The following is a 13,372-nucleotide window of genomic DNA, read 5'->3' on the forward strand; positions in this document are numbered from 1 at the left end:
AAAAAAGTAGCTAGTTAGTTGGTATAATAGGTATTATAGTAATAAAAACTAAAGCTTTGGTATAACATTGTTGGTAAAAAAAAAAAAAAAAAAAAAAAAAAAAAATATATATATATATATATATATATATATATATATATAGATATATATATATATAGATATATATCTATATCTATATCTATATCTATATCTATATATATAGATATAGATATATATATATTGAAAAGTGATAGAGTTATGCCATCTGTTTACATTTAAGACAGACATTTATCCTGTGAATGCACATTTGCTCTAAATTAAAGTGTACTATAAAATATTGATGTTTAATCTAAAGAAAAAATGAAAAAAGCAGCACCCAAACACTTTTTTAAAAAAAATCAATAAAAAATTATATGCATTTGGTTCAGTTTAAATTTATTTATATGGAGCCAGTTGTCTCAAGGCAATTTCTATTCCAAGGTAAAGACCCTAAATTATTAAAGAGAAAACCCCAACAATCACACTATTTCAAGTTAGCAAACACTTGGTGACTATAGGACAGAAGAACTCCCCTTTAACATGATAAAATCAGGTGGGGGCTGAGAAGAGAAATAAGGAGAGAATAGAGTTTTTAAAGACGAATTCTTAAATAAGGTTGAATGGGCTTGAGGGCTGGAAGAGACAGGATGGAAAATTTAAAGTTCATTATTTGCTGACAAATTGAAAAAAAATGGATTAACAAAATTAATTGTCTTTAACTTCAAGAAACAGAAGAACCTACAGAAGCATAATGACAAAAACACAAAGCCAGCAGAACATAAAACAAGGGATAACATGAAAAGAACATGAAAAGCTTTTTGAAAAATCACCATGATTAAAAAGATGCCAGTTCCTTCACACACTGCTTTTATGTGAAATACATAAAGGCAGAGAAAGAACATAAGCTGCTCCTATATGCTGCAGAATATCACAGCCTAATGAGATTTCAGTATAAACCCAGCTAACTATGAGTCTGTGCCTTTGTGAGGAAAGAGAGAGTGCCTGCAGTAAACTATGACCTTTGCTGAATCTAAAATCCACTCAATGCATCACTTCAAGTTGCTGCTTTTTTCCTTATGTCTATAAAATGTTTTGTTAATGACTCTCATCAACGCACAAAGCCCCTTACTCAGAAGAGTAAACGTTTTTGTTTTAGCATAATATTTAAATGACTAATTAAAGAATTGATGAGTTTTTCATTAAATTAATTGCCTCTCTACTCATCCTAAAATCAATTTTGTTATGATCCATTCCAAAATTATCCACCATCACACTCTTACCATGTCACTTCCTGTTACATTATCTCATCTCTGAAATCCTGCTACAGTATGACAGAAAGTAACAATATGGCCGCCTTGTTTTGATACTGCTTAGAAACACACACACACACTTTCAAAGAAATATTCATGCAGCTGTTGTGTGTTTCTCTTAATCATGTCAATGGAGAGTATCTAAGAGGCTTATCTAATGTTGACAGTCTACTCACAGACACACACAAACACACACACTGCCATGTACACATTTAAGGACAGGTCCATAGACAGATGTATGCCTCAGTGGGTTGATATAAAATAAAAAAGTGCTAACGATGCTTTGAGGGGGCCGTGAAACATATAACGATAATCCTCTCAGAGCCAGAGCAATGTGGCAAACTCAGATTATTAAACTTCAACAGACATTCCAGGAAAAAGGTTTACTGCTGCAAAAAAAAAGGAAATGGCCACAATCTGTCAAGCACTTTGAAACATGATATGTGCTAAGAATAAATAAATAAATAAAAGTATTATTAGTGCTATTATTATGTAAGTAGAAATAATCTTATGTTGATAGCTTTTTATAGCTTTAACTGTTGAGTATTGTACTAGAAACAGTACAATGTCTAATAGTGCAACATCTGCGTGATCAGACAATTAGGCATGTAAAGAGCAGAGTGGGGTTTGTAATCTCACTCTCATTTGTTTAGATCTAAACAACAAAAGCGCCTTGTTTCAACCCATAGCAGATTATTTTTTTCTGTATTAAACCAAATCACAATCTTTCCAACAAGTTACACAGGTGTAAATAACAATATATAATACCAATGCCATTATTTTAGGATTTGTTTTTTGTTTTTTCCAAATTCAGCAATTCATATTAATAATCTAATGAATGCTGCAATATTTTTTGGTCTTCTTTAGGCCATTTTAGGAGGCAGCTATGCAGCATAATGATGTCATGATATATCACAGCCAATTCAAGTTTTGGGTATGTAAACATGATGTTACTGTTGTGAAATAAAAATGACACAATGCTTTCCTAGGGTGCTAAAGATGTATAAAAACAAACAGGTCAATTTAGCCTGTTGGTATGCAGTAGCTAGGCAATATTTTGATATCATAATATCTGCATCCATAATATACATAGGAACATTGAGGGGCCTAATATGTACCTTTGTGCAAATTTTGGTCAGCTACTGATTTTTTAAGAGAACTTCACTGAGATAAAAACATTTGTGTGTTATAGTAAGATGCAGCGATCTTAGAATATTACAGTAATGTATGACACAGTACTTTAATAGTAGCACTTTATAGTCTTGTTGGAGCTAGCGGTGAGCAATATACTCTATGTATCACAAGTTTTTCCAGGTACAATGGTTAAAATGGCTTTATTGTAACCACCGAACATAAATTGCACAGGCAATATAAAGCTGTCTGCATGTGATTGACTGAGTTTATTTTTTTCTCCCACACACTGCGAATGCATCATTAATCCACCCCTCCCAACCACTGCGTTCACCATGCGTATTTATATACTACCAGATAAGGAAAAATATGGCAACAGCGTCAATTTCAGACGAGCAAGGGAATGCGACTCGCTGTCGTTTGGATATAACAAGGAGGATGTTGCACAAAATGTGGTAATTTGCAAAACAAGCTGTAAAACTATTGCCGCAAAATGCAGCAGTACCACATATTTATTCCACCAGCTGAAAAGTCATATAATGTAAAATGAAGAATGTTTTAAAGTCCACATTTTCCTCATATATAGAAAATTAAGAAGGACAATCACCTCAGCAACTAAAGGGGCAGGCCAGCAATTTGAGGTGGACTTGAGCAACTAATGGGAAAAATCAGAACATGAAACAGAGAAATTATCTGATTTTTATTAATAGATATATCTCATGCTGCAACTGTAAAATGTCTGCACTCTACTTTGGTCATATGGCAAACTACAAACAGAGTTGGGGTTGATGGATGGGTCCACAAATCACTTGATTTAACACAAAATACTTCTGCTCATTTCTGATTTTTAATCAAAAATATACACTACTTTCAATCGTGAGTATTTCTCACTGTAACAAAAGAGCTTTTTTCAACAAAGAAACCTTTCCCAGAACTTCTCTGGTTGGTCAACTCCTCTCAGCATTTGTTTTCAGTCACTATTTTGCACTCTTGAGTTACAAAAGCAACCATTTGACCAATAGACTAGGTTAAAGCATAGCATGGTTGCCTGTAAAAACTACATTTAAAAAAACACCCAATTTTTTGATATGTCAGGGGATTAGTGTGCTTGACATTTAAGATCCAGTACAAATCTTTGGACCATAGTGGAAATGAGGCCCAAAAAAAAATCTGTCTGAAGGAGTCTTTTAAGGTCCTCTGTTTTATTTGTTTTTGTGCCTGAGCCTCACAGATGTTTACTCTGAAATCGCATGCACAGACTCAAGGCAGATCACCCATATGGTCACTTAGGTTGAAGGCTTGTACAGTGCTACTTCAACTTAGACAAACTATGAAAAAAAGTTGTAATAAAGAAGATTTTCTCCATTAAATGTATCCACGATGTTTAGAAATTATACCATAATTTGATAGAAAGCCGGACAGAAGGACAGATGCAAAAATAGTTTGTGTATATTATTTTGAATCTGTGTATCGATGCAGAGGAGTGTGTGTGCATGCACGCATACTCACTCTTGGCCTTCTCACTCTTGCGTGAGGGCTTCCAGCGGATGCAGGAACGATGTTCATCCAGGTAGAAGAGCCTTACCAACCCTTTGGATCCAGCCTTCAGCTTTACCATCTGTGTCCCTGACTGCATAACACTCATGCATCGCTCCACTGCAAATAACGAAGACACACAAACACAAACAAGGTTAGCAGAGAACCGTATCAAGACAAAAAAAGGAACAGGTGTTTGGCTTTAACTGTATTTTCTCAGGAAGAAGTGTGGCAAAGTGTCACAGAGTCACACAGTTAGTAGTTGAGCCAGCAGCTGATGTGGGTCAGACACCAAAATGAACAGAGATTCTTCTGTGTAAACACACAGGGCTGCTTTTCTGTTACCCCGCTGACCTCCCCATGAGAGCAGCTCAGAGAAGGAAGAAGTAGAGCGATCTCAGAGAGAGAGACTTGTCTAATGTGTATGTCTCTGTTCTAAGTTTCACAGAGAGCCTAAAGAACTGTTTGAGGAAAAAAATCTTCACATTATGATGAAGCAGGTGGAAGCTAAGATTGGGCTGCATTAAAGGCTGCTGAATTTGTTACATACCTCTGCAGATTTCTTCACTTTTAGTGTTTCAGTGGTTTCTGGTGTCTGTCTCTGACATTTCTCCCTCTTCCCCAATCCAGCTGGATTGAATGCAATTCTCTTTGAGGGTCTCACAGTATTGAATAGATTTCTCCAATAAACTGAAATAATTCAAAAGCAGAATCTGTGTTGCTGCTATTCTGGATTATCTACAGACTTCACCGTGAACAGTATGATTTAAATCTATGATTTGTTGATGTTGTCTTTGTGGAGAAGAGTTTATGGTGACTGGATTTAGATGAATTCACTCCCCGGCTTCAAGTTTTGGTGTGTGCACCTGTGCCATCATTCCTTTTTTTTTTTTTTTTAAGTACTGTGGCATTTTGAAGTCTCTGCCCATCAGCTTTAACATGAAACACACACACACACTTATCGCAAACCGATGCTTAACATTTTCACATTAAACACAGGCAGGTGAAGGTCCACTCTCTGTCAATGCACTGCATCGTATATATGTGTGTCTACACTATACTACGAACTGAAAACTCAATTTCTGGTAGTTATCTACTGGAAAAGGTTCAATTAAAGTGACTTGAAATGAACAGGAGTATGGCAAGAAGAGGGCAGGGTGTTCTGAAGAGGAGCACAGAGGGACTGAAATGATGGTAAGAATTGACTTTGTGTTTGATTGCTTGACTGTCTAGCACTGTCCAGCTTTGAGAAAGGATAAAAGACAAAGCTTCAAACTTTTTACTTTGCGTGACAGCTGGTGGCAGAGATATAGACAGGGATGACAGCAGAGAGAGGGAGAGATTTCCATCCTCATTAGTGGAGTGTGTGTACGCCTCTGCGTGTATGTGTGCGTGCATGGCTGTGCATATTTCATGTTTTCACATAAGTATGCATCATTTCTGTGTTAACATGCATCAGTCCACACATACATGGATGCAACACTTAAATAAAATAGAGAGGGGAATAAAGAGGTTAAACAGAAAAAATGTTATGAAATACCTGAAAGGTTAATATTTTAGTGACAGGTATTCAAATATTTGGCCTTAAAACAAGGCTGACACACTTTTAAAAGCCTCCCCCTCTCTTGACAAGACTGCATTTCATTGTACAGAGTACAACGAACAATGACAATAAAGGCTATTCTCTATTCTAAAGCTTGTCACTGATTGTCTGGTGTGTTTTCTCTCACCTTTATCTGAAAAAAATGTGACTTCTGGTTGAAATGTAAATTGTGTTTACATAGGATGAAAAGGGGAACAGGGAACAAACAAGGAGTGTGATGGTAATTTACTTAATCAGTGACGAGCTTTAAAATCGTACACAATGATTCGATTTCTTATAAGGGCTACTTAGTGAAAAAAAGATAATAGGAGGCAGATTAAAATATGAAGAATGGAATAAAAGCAGCAAAATTTGTAACGTATATAAAACAGCTTAATCTTAAATTTTCCAAGTTTGTGCTCCCCCACTTTTAAAAGCAATGAAGTAGCCGTTTAACTGTAAACTATAAGCCATTTCAGTAGATTATGGTGATGAGTTAATGTCTGACTTTAGATGTATAATGTGGAGCCACACCACAGGCTTGAGCTGAGGAATTCGCTTCCCAACCCTTCAAGATGGGAGGCGATTAGTGCCAAGTGTAACACTTTGTATTAAGGTATAAGTATTCACGGTCAACTAGTTATTAGGATACATAGTTGTAGCATTAGGGCCATTTAGAAGTCCTTATTCAGCACTTATTGATGTCTTATTCAGCATTACTGTATTCTATAATTGCTTGGCCATTAAGAAATTTCCCCACAAGAACCCTCTGTGTCTAAAAACTGATGAATTAGTCATGAAGAGATTACTTTGGGATTGGGATCGAATTTAAGGGTATATGGACAACTGTAATAGACCTAACAAGATGTAATTCATGTACTTTCATGGGGCTGTAATTAAGAGGTTACTGATAAAGAAAAAAAAAAGCTTGTAAATACTATGTGAACATTAATTTTATAAACCAAAGTGGATCGCTGACAGTTTAAAACAAGAAATAAAACATACACTTCAGAGTTTACTTGTAAAGAGTTACTCATATAACATTAAAAATTTAGTGGTGCCGTAAGGTAAATGCCAATTCTTCTCCTAAACACAGTATATAAATGAAAGCAAGCTCAAGTTCTCATGTCCCATTTCAATGTCTTGGATCAAAAAAGAAAATGTACTCAGAGAGAATTCATGCTAAACAAAAACTTGTCACGGTACTGGGTCGTGAGGCCCAGTGTTTGAGTTCTAATGCATATTTTTGTAGTCACATGTTGTAGTTTAACGCATCTAGTTGATTTCTAGTTTGCATTTTAGTCCTTGGTTTCTTAGTCCCTTTTTTCATCTCTCCCTGGTCCGTGCGTCTACCTGTCATGTTTCATGTCTGTGTGGCTCTTGTTGTCAAGTTCGTGCCATGTCTATGTCTCTGTGTTTCCTGTTTTATTTTGGAAGAGTCTGGTGTTCTTTGTTCATTGTAGTTAGTGTTACTCTCCCCTGTATTGTCATTATGTTTCATTCTAGTCAGCTGTGCTCGCATGCGTCTCCACTTTGCCTGATCACCTCATGTGTGTATTTAAGTCCTCAGTCTTCCTTTGATCGTCATCGCATCATCTGTTCAACTTCACCCATGTTATGCCAGGTTTCAGGACTCTGTGCTGGTCATGTCCATGTTGCATACGTGTATACATTTCATAGTTCTTTGTTGTTCCAGCACAGAGTCCTGTTTATAGTTGTCTCAGTCATATGCATCATTGTCTCCTTGTCTCAGTCTTCCCTGTCGTCTGAGTTAAGTGTCAGTTCTTAGTTTTCCCAGTTCAGCTTCTAGTTTAGACTTGCCTCGGTGCTTTCAGTTTTTTGCCACTTTAATCAGCCAAAAGAAAGGCTCGTTTTTCGTTTCAAGTTCAGTACTGTCTCCTCGTCTGTGTCTGCACCTGGATCCTCACACTCCCACACATGGTCTGCCCTCCGCAGACCGTGACAAAACTCTCAACATATCAAAACATTTTTTCATATTACAAACACAGCAATGATATTATTTAGTAAAAAGTGCATGTTAATGGTTAAGATGTTAAGAAGAATACAGTTAAAAGCATACATGATAATAACTAGTATATTTTTTCTGCATCAGATCAATGGTGAAGGAACCTGAAGACTCAAAATCATCAGGGTTTACAAATAAAGAAAAACTGCCTAAAGACTCCATATCAAAATTTGAAAAAGGTCAAATATAGTGAAGTTGTATTATATTTGTAATAGCAAATACACAAACACACAGAAATAAATTTAAAAATGCATTTTTTGATGACATGAGTGATTATCTTTAAAGACACCAAAAGTCAAACCTCTCTTAACCGTACTTGACAGAGCACACACTCAGCAGAGCGCTGAGTACAATCTGCACTCTCTCTATCCTGAGGAAAGGCTTAGCAATGGCACAAATTTGGCTTTCAATACAAGATGAGTTCTTTTAGTCACAGATGCTCACTCCAGGGACACAACCGTAAACATATGAGTCCAATAGCTGCGTATCGCTTCGGAAGGTTCACAGCACATTATGAATGCAAAGATGGTCACACAGCCTGCCATGTTATTAACACAAAAGAGAACAAAGATCAAAAGATACATACAAATATGTGCGAAGTACACAACAAGCTATTTACTCTAACCGGCAGTTTCCAGCAAATCAGAAGAAATATCAATAGTGTTGGGGTAGGACTATGTTTTAGACAACAGTAATGGACTGCAAGGGTCACCTTTTATAAATGATAAGCTTGAATTTCAGTAAAAGAATTAGTAATGTGAACATCTGATATGACAAATGGGCATGACTAAGATATAAAAAGGAAAGGGCAGCGTCACCGAGTTAACAAAAATATATTTACTCTTATTAGATTATGGTAACAAGATTTTTGTTTTTATGTAAATATAAAACAAATACAGTTTTTGTTCTCTGTAAATGACCCACCTCCACTTTTGCTTACTATACACCGGATGCATTTGTTACACCATTTTCAGCTCTTGTTACATAAATGTTACCTAATGCCATACTTCTGAACTTACTAATATTTTTGCATGAACTGCTGTTTTGGTTTCTTTTCAACTGTTTTTTTTTTTTAACCATAAAAACCAACCATAAATAATAGTAAGAAAAAAATGTTTCTTTTAACACATTGGATAGCTTCAAAAGCCCCTCACTTGACTTTGAAGTTATTAGCGAGTGGTTGATGGACGTTACCAGCAGTCACTTGGTGAAATCAGTCGCAAACAGCTAAATTTCCTTGTGATTTCTTTGATTCTGAGCAGATTGCTGCAGTCACTGAAAAAACTGTGTGGAAGGCACCAACTTGTTTGTAAACATTAGTCAGCTATGTGCTAAGTGACAACGAAACCGCGAAGAGCACCAAACAAACCAGTAATAGAAACGCTTGCCTTCATAGTAAAATTTTAAACTTTTACTTTGAAAGAACTTTATTTTTTGATTTGCGTCTCACTTTTATAAATTTCACTACCAGTCAGCAAGCAGTTGGGGAGTGTTTATAGAAAAGCAGGTGTCTTCCATGCAAACTACAAGTGATTGTGGCAATCATCAAACTAAAATCAGGGACGCTTTTACAGCACGCTCTTTGCAATCAATTTCATCAAATTACTGGCAGCAGCCACTCGCCAACCAGTCAAGGAATAAGCGTTTTCTCTTGGGACCACAGGTTGCCAGGGGGTTGCCAACTGGTCTTTAGGCCTGTGGGACCGAGGCCTAAATCAAACTGACCAAACTGTCTAAACTTGTTTGGGAGATTTGCTCATTAAGCTCCTCATTGACAGTGCCCTAATGAATAAATTAATTCACAATGACATTGAAATATTCTACAGTACATACAACTATTAGCTATAATACAACCAGAACCTGTGCACTGTAGTTCAGAAGAAATAGAATCTCAGGCACAAGGTTTCATTAGACCCACTAACAGTTATATAAACACTATTTTTCTATACCCAGCTTTAAGCCATTTTAATCATTTATCACAAAACAGGGAATACCACAAACTTTTATATCAGCTCATAATGGATGAGTACTTTATGGTGTTGCAAAAAGCCTTCAGGGCTGTAGAAAATAATGGGACACTGAAGATGCAGAGAGATTTAGAGAAAAGAATTAATCAAAAACAAGAAAATAGGACATGTTGCATTATTTATCTCTCATGGCCACTTATGAAATCCACAGCTTCATTAACAATGGATTTCAATGGATGGCACTGTCACATGTGGGTTTCCTGTAATGCTAATCACATCCACAATCTTTTTCCGGGTCTTCTCTCGCTATGTCAGACTGTAAAATCCATGACTCAGACTAGACAAGCTCACAGCATCACTCTGCCAGCAGTTGGATATGAAACATCACAAATCAGCCCCAAAGTGAATAAATGCTATTCAACAGCCCTAGAAAGTACATGCCCATGCTCCCACTATTCCCTCGGAGCATAAATATGTAAAAATGTTTTTCAGAAAGGCAGTCAGATATATTTCACAAGAAAATTCTCAAAGGGAATACAGAAGTCATTTTTTTATTTATCCATCCAGCTCAACATCAAAAACAGGCAGCTTTCCAGAAACAGAAGACTGAAATCCAGGTATCATTTCATCATCAGTTTGTGTTGAAGCGCAACCTAAAGTAAGTTCACTTCCTCCCTTATTGCATCTCCATTTTTGCTCTATTTTCTTCAATCCATCCCTGCTATTCCTTGACCTTTCTGCAGGCATTCTCCTGTCACTCTGTTTTCCATCTGCATGATAAGCACCACAAAGAGCCAAATCTCAAACTTAGGCCAAAAGCTGAAAAGCAGAATGGAAGAGAGCAGGTGGGTTAATGTGCACACAGGAGAGGGGAGTCAGCTCATAATAATAGATGAGAACTAATTTAAGTAGCTCTTTGAAGATCAGTGATGTTGAATGAAATAATCGGCGGCCTGAACACCTTGACACTCATCTCTTGTCCAATTTCTCTGCTTAAACCATCTGAGGAGCAGATATGAATTTTACCATTTCAGTTCAAATTTGTAATTCTTGTCTGTTTCTTAGAGACACCTTTGCAAAACTGAATTCACTGCCTTTTTAACCCCACTTGACATTTTTATGTGAATTATCCTCTGATGGTGGTCTTTGTGCTTTGCCGGCACCCTTCCAAAAAAAAAGGATTTTAGACACATAGCAGCTCCATCCAAGTGTAAAAATGTGATATTTTTTTAGCTATATGAGAGTAGGGAAAATATAAAGAGCAGCCTTTTTTCTACTTTTTTAGCTTCCATTTCCATTGAATGAAATACAGTTGCTACACATGCATGTGCTGCTGTGTGAGTGTTTATGAGCGTGCACGCATGCATGTGTAAAATCTCATCATCTCTGTCGGCGCACAGCAGAGAGCAGATCAAAGCTTTGTCTCTCCACAGAGGCAAAGGAAATTCAAACATATTTTAATGGGGTAGGTGATGAAGACGCCTCTGCGATAACCTGATGAACAAAGCCTATTCTTACTTAGATCCATATTATAAGGCCTGGAATTGCAAACACATAATACCTGGTATTTGATTATCAGCTACAACAGCTTTCATTAATCTTTTTCAATCGTAACTGTCATTTTTTTAATCTCAACACTGATGTGAGATTCTTATCAGCCGTGGCCTCATTTGACTGTCTAATCTACTCAGGCTAATATTTCAATTCTAGTATGGCCCTACATGAGATCTCTGTTAAGATTTGGTCTAAGGGTGACGACTAGAATGGACAACAGTCCACAGATTTATCATAATTTATTCATAACTACATAAATTCATATTCACCAGCATCTGCCTGATACTTCATGCACTATTCATGTGGCATAAGGCACCAACACTCAAACTATCTGAGCCAGTTTGACTACTGAAAAACAAATGCAGCATTTAGACAAGAATAAAGCTGTCCGAATGGAGACTTCTGCCCGATAGCTTTCATGACCTGCAGGTTTTGTTTTGTGTATGCAAGTTGATTCAAGATGTGAATCGGTCTCGGTTGATTGGCTGTCCAAAGGACAAAATGAATTATATTTACGCAGCATTACAATGTGAGATAAAATATGCAGAAATCAACACACAAACTAGACAAATCTTTCCTCATGAGGGCTCTTCTGCTGGTTCAAAGTTATGGTAGCTGAAAGTGAGCAATTTGATTATTCTGGGGATATTCCATTGCATAAACATGAGCTCCTGCTCTGCTCCTGTGCTATGAATAGCACCAGGATGTGATGTGTTCAATATGCAATATGTTTGTCTTCATGCGCAGTTTTAGAAAACCTGTACAGAAACACGAAGATACCAGTTTTTCACAACATATATCAATTTAAATATAAAAAAGTCAGCAAAGGATGATGAAAATCCAGTCAGCTCTATTTGTTTGCTTCAGTCTGCATTATTGACTCGATCCATACACATACCTAAATCACACAGACATCACAGACATCAACTTACCAGTCTGTGTAAGCCTGCATTTCTGTGGTACAGCCACGGTGCCACCAATGTGGTATATGTTACGCGCCAAAAGGGTCGCTACTGTTAACGCAGCAGACTTTTCAGCAGGACCGTGAATAAAGGTGGATTGTACTTTATGAGCAGACAAAGAAGTTGGACCAAAAAGTGAACAAATTTCCTCCATTTCCTCGGCAAAAAAAATCCAAGTTCGCCTGTAGGAGTGTGCCTCGGCTCAGTCCCAGTATGAAACACACTCAGCTTTTACCTGTAGCTAAACCCTCTGAAAACCACTTGCGCTTTTCCTCAAATTAGGCTTGACGGACAGCGCGCACTCTCTCCAGACAGTAAGCCTCCACACTCAAAACAAGAAGCAAGCACACCAACACTCCTGCTGTTCATCTTCCTCTGTGGTGTGCTCTGATCTGTAGCGTCACCTTCATCTGACAGCCTTCTCTCTCTCTAAAAATACACATTTCCACCTTTCGGTTGGTCATCTGTTCACCACTCCCGCTCTTCCCATCCACCTCTCTCTGATGTTCGCAGGTCTTTCAGAACATGTGCAGCTGTGTGACTGTGGCTGCCAACATGCTACTCTGACGCACAGATTTGTATTGTTGTGCAGTTTATGGAGTGATTATGAAGAGCATGGGAGGAGGATAGTGCAGATTTCTGTCTCTGTATCGGCAGGGTTCATTAAGGTCAACTAGCGGGATGCAGGGATAAGAATGATGACATAACATTCATGATAATGCATTACCAAAAGTAAGATTTAATGGGCTGGCATGTGGGAGGAGTGTGTGTGGGGATGTGAGTACAACAGGAAAACTCAGAGATGGCACATCTGTCTATCTTGCACTAAATGCTCTGCTATTATACACAAGCCCCCTCCTGGGGGTAAAGTCCTCTTCTCTCATTAAAATTTATTTAATCAGGCAATGAAAGATGCCATTTGTTAAGAGTAACATAATGCTGTAAAAAAGGACTCTATAATGTCATTTAATTAATGTGCTCATGTGTTGTTTTTCATACCCTAAATTGGTGTTAAAATCAAACTCAATAAGCTATAGAATAGCTCGAGGATATGAATGGCTGCAGTCAGGGATAGCTTGGGTCTTTCAGGCTATACTAAAGTACAGCTTTTTTCTCTCTCTCTCTTTTTACCCTTGAGCAGAGGAGTCTTGGACTGATGCGTCTCTTTTCTAGCACTTACAGTTTGTTCAGAACAGCTGCACTTAAGACAAGAAGAGCATGCTGTGATGAAGAGAGGCCAGATGCAAAAAATGCTCAAATACAGAGATAATAGGATTCGTTATTGG

General features: G+C 37.4%; 1 protein-coding gene across 2 annotated transcripts in view; it reads right to left on the reverse strand.

Moving 5' to 3' along the window:
* The window catches only part of plch1 (phospholipase C, eta 1), a 54,912-nt gene that overhangs the window by 33,931 nt on the left and 7,609 nt on the right, over positions 1–13,372 (reverse strand). Inside the window, exons 1-2 of one of the 2 annotated variants that reach the window (XM_086261805.1) lie at positions 12,057–12,571; positions 3,969–4,115 (exon numbers count right to left, since the gene is read on the reverse strand). In XM_086261805.1, coding sequence (XP_086117931.1) covers positions 3,969–4,115; positions 12,057–12,240 — 331 coding nt within the window. In that variant the 5' untranslated portion in view covers positions 12,241–12,571. Of the gene's footprint in view, positions 1–3,968; positions 4,116–12,056; positions 12,572–13,372 lie in introns of those variants that run through there. The other variant, XM_086261806.1, reaches the window with a different exon arrangement.

The sequence above is a fragment of the Aulonocara sp. 'chitande type north' Nkhata Bay genome, linkage group LG14 (assembly GCF_057382095.1).
Source record: "Aulonocara sp. 'chitande type north' Nkhata Bay isolate Kocher_YH1m ecotype deep benthic linkage group LG14, A_spYH_male_GT1.1, whole genome shotgun sequence".
NCBI lineage: Eukaryota > Metazoa > Chordata > Actinopteri > Cichliformes > Cichlidae > Aulonocara > Aulonocara sp. 'chitande type north' Nkhata Bay.